This window comes from Pteropus vampyrus, unplaced genomic scaffold, assembly GCF_000151845.1.
Source record: "Pteropus vampyrus isolate Shadow unplaced genomic scaffold, Pvam_2.0 Scaffold582, whole genome shotgun sequence".
NCBI classification, from domain to species: Eukaryota; Metazoa; Chordata; class Mammalia; order Chiroptera; family Pteropodidae; genus Pteropus; species Pteropus vampyrus.
The window spans coordinates 620433-629100 of record NW_011889363.1 but is presented as its reverse complement, the minus strand read 5'-3'; the positions used below and the strand labels follow the sequence as shown (position 1 = coordinate 629100).

Here is an 8668-nt window from a genome sequence, read left to right as displayed (position 1 = left end):
CAGAAGGAAATCCATTTATGTGAAACAATTATTGGAGTTTAAAGAAAGGAAATAGTCCTCACATCAACTTTAATGCTTTGTTGGAATAATTATACAAAGCTATTCAATAACATGAATATACAATCACAAAATAATAGCAATGTGTCCTAATATCTTAAACCAAGACATCATATGAACTCATACAAAGACTCATATTTTCATGCAGCTCAAATCCGAATATTTGTTGTATTTATTCATTCAACAAATTGAGCGCCATCCATATACAGACATTTTTCTTGGCCCCTGGAGATATAACAATGAACAAAGGAAACCAAAAAATCACTGCCTTTATGAAGCTTACATTCGTTGATATAAGTAAGTGGAAATACAATGCACTTGGAACAGTGTAGCATGGTAGCCAAGTATGTTCCAATTTTTATAAGGTTGAAAAACATGCCCACTAGTAGCCCTGGTTGTTTATGTATATAGACATGTGTAGCTAAAATATAAACATATACCTGGGAATTACAAATACAGACATCAGGATAATAATTTCCTTGTGGGGTAGAAGAAAATGAGATCAACAGTGGGCTTCAACTCTATCTGTAATATTTTATTGAAAAACGAAAAAATCTAAAGTGAGATTTGACAAAATTGATGGACATATGGGTGTTTGTTTTATTTTTCTTGAAGTATCTGTAGGTTTTATAAATATATAAATAATATATAAAATATATTTTTTATATTTATATATTATAAATATAGAAGTTATATATAATATATAAATATATAAATTATCTATAACATACAAATATAAATATATAAATCATATAATGTATAAATATAAATACATATGTGTATATATACGTTATATATACACATATATATAAAGATAAGACAAAAAAGAGAAAAGCTGAGCAATTTGGAGATCACAAAACTACTAGGTGGCTAAGCTAGGATTTAAATCCAGGTCCATCTGATTTAGATTCCATGTTCTTATAAAGCTATTTATTCATTCAACTCTCATTTTGAAGTATCTCCTACATGAAGGCATTGACCCAGGTCCTACAGGGGACAATATCATGAATAAGACATTTCACTGTTCCTCAATGAATTTATAATCTAGTAATGATAAATCCCCAGGGCAAAGCATTAAATTGTCTGGCATATATGTAAAACCACACCTGCACACAGCCACTTCGTATCTAACATCATTGTATCATTCTCTCTGCATGAACCTTATTCTCTTCACCAATGAGTTTAATTTTAAGTTTAACCTCACATTTATATATATGTAGCTTATTCAAGTGAGGAGGAATATGGATCCATCCAATTTTCCCTGTCTCCCCAGAATAGTCCATAGACACGCAGAACTATGTAGATTGGCTGTGGCAAAACAAACAAGATGAAATCTTTCAAAGTTATTCAAGTTCCTAACTTGGAAGGACATGGCTAAATTTGAACCTCAGTTCTATAAATTCTTCATGTTCTTAATTCCAATCTTAACCAGTTTATTAAAATAACAGAAAATAGCCTCCTTCTTAGAAAGTGACTTAGTAATTGACCATTTTGAATATTCAAAGCACAGTCCACCAGTCTTCACTATCAAGGCAATCTGTGTGCAACTCCGTGTCTGCCACACTTTTAATTTTATAGTGAAAATAAAATTTTCTGTGGGATGGTGCAAAAGAAAATTAGCCACATGCCACTCCCAAGCCACAGAGCCTGATGTATGTTGGATTACATAAAGCTTTTTCATTTTGTATGCTCCAGCATTCCCTATTCATCTACTGTGTTAAATATGGCACCAAAAAGTGAAACTATTACAAAAACAGGATGAGAGAAAAGCTAAGAGAGATTGAGAATCCGGTTGAGAAGAGAAGGCTATTACAATCTGTTTTAAACAATGGATATCTAGTATACATACATATGCTTTAATTCTTTGCCAAGATGATATTTGAAAACAAAATACCAATACCATAATTTAAATGATTCCATTTAGAGATAGTCAAGAACTATTTGTTGATTTCACTCTTGTGCAAGGAAATAAGCCAACCTGGAGTGTGAGGTAATCAGCCAGGATCTGGATAGGATGGTACAAATCTGACAGCCCATTGATGATGGGGATGGATGCTTCTTTAGCCAGGATGTCCAGATCTGATTGTTTATATACTCGAGCCAACACTGCATCTGTCATGCTAGACAACACACTGTGCAAACCAAGAAAAGATAATCTAAGTTAATTATGCTTAATAATTCCTTCTTTAATACAGAATCTTAAACAGTAATAACAAATGCTAATAAATTAGAAATTTTACAAGTTACAACTACCTGTCAACACAACAGTTTAAAAAGCTAATATTAAATATGTAATCATTACAGAAGACAAATGTTCCACTGACGTCTTATCCAGTGACAACTGATTTTACTATTTTTTACAGAGATAAATCAATTGTGGGCCTAGCAGTCATGATGATGAATTATATTTGATAAGTGGCAGTTGGTAAAGTTAAAAGGGACAAAAGCAAAAACTAGATGTACAGAGGAACATTAATGGCCTGACATGTGGCTGATTTTCTTTTGCACCATTCCACAGACAATTTTATTTTCAATGTAAAATTAAAAGTACCAGTGTGGCAGCCATGGAGGTACAGACACAGATTGCCTTATAAGAGAGAGAGCCTTTTGGGAAGAGTGGCGTTAACTGACAGCCCCTAGCTGTTGTACCTTCAGTATCCCCTGTAACATTCCTACAGAGTCCACACTCTCCCCAGGCTGTTCCCACCAATTACTGAGCACAGTGGGGGCACCAGAGCTGGGCCATTCTGCCTGACATAGGACTTTTCCTGATGGGCAATCTTTAAGGCATTTCATCGGCCTGGCTGAGGATTTCTCAGAGCTACACTGTGTCTGAGGTTTTGTCTATCCTACTCTTTCCTTTCTGTATCAAACCTGCATCGCCCTCTGAAGGCTCTCCCTGCCTCCTCCAGCTTCCTCTCTCCTTAATCCTTCACAGTTGTTTTTCTCAAATATATCTCTTGCATGTCTAATTCCATCTTGAAATCTGCTTCTCAGTGAACTCAAATTGACACTACCAGCAATGAACTCTTGCAGGGACTGAGCCTGAGAAGGCATTCAGTCCTCATCCCTGTATGCTGCATAGCTATCAGCATCTCAGAAAAAGACAGAAGTGTTCAATATCATACAACACAAAAATCTACCAAGAGAGCAACACAAATCAAATCATGCTCACACATTCAAATAATTCATAGAAAAATAGATATTATTATTCTCATTTTATAGCTAAAGGACCCGAGACACAGATTAAGTAACTTGCCCTGAATCACATAGCTAATTTAGTAGGAGGAGCTCATATTCATATCAAAGTCTGTTTAACTCAAAAGTCCATGTTGTTACCATTACAACACATGGCCTCAAATTTACAGATGATAAAAATTTGGAAGGAGAGCCTTGGATCCAGATTTTAAGTTCTCTCAATATGTAAGAGTGATGGTGGTCCCTCAGCTAAAGCTTCGGCCTTACAAAAATAGCAGAATGGCCTTCTGTGTAAAATCATGGTTTCTTATTATTTAAGGGAAACCCCTATAGCATAGTCTTCTAACCATTTAAGTTTTAAAGAACTCTTTTTAATGGCAAAAAATTTTGGAAAGCCTCTCATGATAATAGTTATATTAAATATAGAGTCATAATTATAAGGTATCCAGTTAGTCTTGGGTTCTGAATCTGGCTCTATAACTTACTAGCTGTGTGACTTTGAACATGTTATTTAATTTCTCTGTGATTTAGTTTCTTCATCAGTAAAACTATAATAACAGTATCTATCCCATTGGGTTACTATGAAAATTACATGAAATAACCTATAGAAAATGCATAGTAAGAGATCAAAAAGTAGATATTACTGCCATGTCAAAATAAAATGCATAAAAACTAAAGCTAGTATGTATTTAGTAAGGTCTTCATAAATTTGTATTTTAATCATCATATATATTTGGAAAATTAGTTATGTCTGAGATATATTATTTACTGTCTATAGGAAATTGTTGATGCTTATAAAATTCAAGAACCACTAAAAAGCCTCTTTGCTATCAGGGATTAGAGAATCAAAGACTGAAAGCTATATTGTTATAATAATATTTTCTAGACTCAGATTTTTTTCCAAATTTTCATTGATTTCTCATATCCATAGTTGCCAGATTTTCAGATTTCATGGATCAGCAAAATTTCTAAAAACAGAGATATCAACATAACAGTCCTAACTTTTTGTTTAGCAAATTAAAGGCATGAGAAACAAGCAAATAAACACATATAATATGTTAGTATCTTCATTTAATAAAAGGACATTTTAATGCCAAAAAAAAAGTGTGAATGACCTTGAAATTGAATTACTTTTGCTTTATGGAATTCATTATATTGTATTTATTTTTCTTATTCTACCACTTCTAATGAAAACCTCCCATGGCAGGGTATCAGTGGCAGGGTCAAGATTTGGGAAACAGTGCTCTGAACTATCTAAACACATTGTATATTACAGCATGAAAGAGGTGGATAAAAGAGTTACTTTACAGTTTCACTTGCAAAACAGGTGATGTTTGATGGTTGACAAAAACAAGGATTTTCAAATTTTGCTGCACATGAAAGTCATCTGGAGAGTTTTTAAAATTCTTGATACCCAGGTTGTGATCTCAATTATGTCATAAAAATAGATTCTCTAGAGATAGGACCTTGGGATCAGTATTTTTAAAAACTTTCCAGGACATTCCAACATGCAGTCAAGGGTGAGAACCAAAGCTAGCACCTGTCTCCTCAGATCAACAGCATCAGCATCACCTGAGAGTTTGTTAGAACTATAGAATCATAGGTCCCACCCAGATTTACTAAATCAGGATCTGGATTTTAACAGGGTTTTCAGGTGATTCATTAGCATATTAAAATTTTAGACTTCCAATAAAGCAGGAATTGAGGCCACCATACTTTTGAAAGTACTGTCCATTTGTTTCTTAGAACCCTAACAAGCCCCACCTCCACCTCCCTCCAAAATCAAGAGATGACAGCCCATAATCTCACTAGCAGGGAGTGCTTTCTAGTTCAATTGAAGGAAAAAGCATCTTAAATCCTAAGAAATGAATAATTTACTCCCTTCTATTAAGGGCCCCTCATTAGAGTAACCAGCTACCCTGACCTATCAGATGTCCTAAGGCAATGGTTTCCAAACTTGAGTGTGTATCAAAAATAAGTGAAGAACTAGTAAACTACAGAGGCTCATGCATCTAAGGCAGGATAGAGTCTGGGTCTTTTTACTTTTACCAGGTTTCTCAAGTAATTCATATAACCTTCCAAGTTTGAGAACCACTGTCTTAAAGCATAGGCTGTTACGTTAAAAGAATTTTAAATCTTTACTTCTTTCTTCAAGACCTTAATACAGATTTCCTTCCCAATACAGATATACCGATGCTTCATAATATATAGAATCCAGGTTTTTAACTCTATCGTGAGAAGGTTACACAAATGGTGGTAGATAGCCCAATAATTTCTATAATTATAATCAATTATCAATTCCCTATTTCAGAAGAATTGGTTAATTTTGTTATCTGAAATCCTATAAGACTGAGAGGTAGAGGGGTGTTTGACCCCAAAGGACTTCTGTAAACATGCATCACTTCCTAAAGTATGTACAGATAGGATAAAAACTCTGGATTAACAATTGCAGTTGACCTTCTGGAAACTCATGGAAAAAAAATTTTGACTTTTATTGTAGCCTCTCAAATAATTTTAGGAAGCTAGGACCATGGGCTGTTAACCTCTTATGGTTTTCATGAACTTTACAATGTGTTGTTGAGATTTGCTAGATTTAGTGTGTTTCACATGTAAACATTATCTTAACCTCATAGACGTGGAAACCGAGGCCTTTGAAAACCTTTAAATAATTAGAGCAAGGTTAGGAAAGAATGAAGAAAGGTGAGGCTGAAAGAGGGCGATGCTAGGGGACCAATTGGAAAAAGTCGATGCCTTACGCACATGAGTTTTTCAAGAAGATTGAAAAAGGGCAGTTGTGGTTCCCTCCCTTAAACAATCCCAAGTGTTCTAAGAGCAAAGCAGCCCAAATCAAGCATGCATTTGCATGCCCTGTTTATAATGTAGAGTTGGTATCCCTGGAAACTCTATAGTATAATCTCATGAAAGAGTGTCTGGTTTGCTTTATTGAGGTTGCCCAGCATCTTCTAGAATAGAGGTTCTTAACTTGGCTGCACATTAGTATCACTTATGAAGCCGTAAAAAATCCTAATGCCATATTCTGCCTGATGTGTGGGATTTGCATTAATATTTTTAAAGCTCCCTAAGTTATTCTAATATGAAGACAAGGCTGGGAATTATTGTCCTAGAAAATAGAGAGAGAAGAGGTAGGGAGAGAGTGGGATACTCTGCTGCCAGGTAGAACAATGGATCGATATAAAGGAGGAAAGTCTTAGTAGTTGTTGAAATCCCATACCATAAAAAAAGTAAGGGATAACAACATGATGTGTTATACTGGAAAGAATGAGATCTTATACATATATAAAAGAAGTATTTTTTTAGCTCAGTCACTATCAACAGCAGTCCTATGGCAGCAGCAGTAGCTATAATTGGCCCCCCTCCCCCGCACCACCACCACCAACAACACTTGTAACCATCCTTAGAGCTCAGATTTTGGCCTTAATATTGTTTTATACAAAAAAGAAACCAGAAGCCATTAGAAGATAGTCAATTCCATGTCCTTGGGCAGGATAAAATCAGTATAGGTCTGTACCACCCTGTCATTCCCAGGAAGCAAAAATGATTTTTAAAATGTCAGGGGCAGTGTTGAAAGGAAAAAAAAAAAACTTTAAAGGAGTTCCCATGTTCAAGTTGTGATCACTTATAGCAATAAAAATCATTAAATGAAACAAGTTATGCTTGTAAAAAGCCTTGATGCTCATAAGAACAGAATTAACATAAAGAAAATGTACAAAAATATAATTCTAATATCAAAGGATGACTATTACGAAGCACATTTAAATTTACTTTAAAGTAGGAACGTGTTTATATATAACTGTATAGATACAGATAGGTATTTCGGGGGGGGTATCAAGTATATTTCGGTTCATAAAGCATAGATGTGTACCACAAAGAATTAACATAAACCACAAAGAATTAACATAAATTATAAGCCAAATAGTCCTAAAAGTAGTAGAAACTATACCATAGATGGACGACCCCATCAGCATTTGGGGTCTTATATAAACTGAAGTAGAAGAGGAATCCAGCAGTTAACTACTCCCAGTTACCATATACAATTTCCAATTAGAAAGACAATATGGCTATCTATTCCAAAATAACTTAGTTAACTGTTCTGAAGAAGATATCTACATTTTCAGACTCACTTTCCTATCTCTCTGGGAATGAAATTTCTTGATTAACCAATTAATTATAACATAATGCCAATAAAAAGGCATATATTTTGGAATATTTAAATATTTAAATATTTTAGAATATCTAAATATTTTAGAATATTTGGTCAGGTTAATGTATCATGAAAATATTACAATGTGTCATGTACTGCCACAGATTAAAACACACAAAACTTAAAGAATACCTCATCTTTTAATCTCTTTAAAAATCAGAATTTATATGAAAAACAGTAATAAGCATCTAATGATAGAAAAAATAATGGCTTCCAAAAAAATGCCCATGTCCTAATCCCCAGAACCTTACATGGCAAAAGGAATTTTGCAGATGTGATTAAATTAAGGACCTTGAGATGGGGAGATTACCCTGGGGTGGGCTTGATATAATTATAAGGGTCCTTACAAGAGAGAGGCAGGAGGTCAGAAATGAGAGATGTTAGGTCTCCTGCTGGTGTTGGAGATGGAAGAAAGGAACCATGAGCCCAAGGATGTAGGGAGCCTCTGGAGGTTGGAAAGGGCAAGGAATTAGATTCACTTCTGGAGCCTCCAGGAGGAATACAGCCCTGTGGGCTCATTTTAGACCTCTGACTTCCAGAAGAATAAGATAATAAATTTGTGTTGTTTTAAGTCACTAATTTTGTGGTAATTTGTTAAAACAGCAATAGGAAACCATGATACAAAGTGAAATCTATGTGATAAAAATATACTCAGCCTAGTGGTCAGCAGCTTGAGTTTAATTAATCTTGAATTTTGCAATGAGTTCCCAAAACCCAACCAAAATTAAGTGATCAGCAATCCACTTAACTTGTACTCCTAGCCTCCTGAGATGACATTTTTTTTCTTCCAGTCTGGTAAAATTACATAAATAGTATCTTGTAGAATTCCTGACAACCCAACAGTATATAGAAATTTAAATTCCAGGACTACATAAGGATAAGAACAAAATTAAATCTATGATATTAACAGCATTATGACCAGTTTTGTTATTAAATATTAATCAGCTCTGTAATCAAAGTGGTATTTTATGTATATCTTTTCCTTTTTAAAATGTTTAGAGCATTCAGATAAATCTGAAATGCTAGGCTTGTGATTAAGTTAAATGTTTAAAAGTATTTGATTAAGTTGGTGATCAATGTTTAAATGGTTGAGGAGACTTGTTCATTTAATATGTATTTGATTTATTGGTTGAATAAGTAGTATGTGAATGTTTAAAGCAATCATTCTGAAACTTAAACATGCATCAGAAT

At 34.2% G+C, this 8668-nt stretch overlaps 1 protein-coding gene across 1 annotated transcript in view; it reads right to left on the bottom strand.

Annotated features, from left to right (window-relative positions):
- OTC (ornithine carbamoyltransferase) overlaps positions 1-8668 on the bottom strand; it is a 62082-nt gene that overhangs the window by 14264 nt on the left and 39150 nt on the right. The window contains exon 5 of the mRNA XM_023525609.1: positions 1996-2189. Within this exon, the coding sequence (XP_023381377.1) occupies positions 1996-2189 (194 nt within the window). The remainder of the gene's footprint in view (positions 1-1995; positions 2190-8668) is intronic.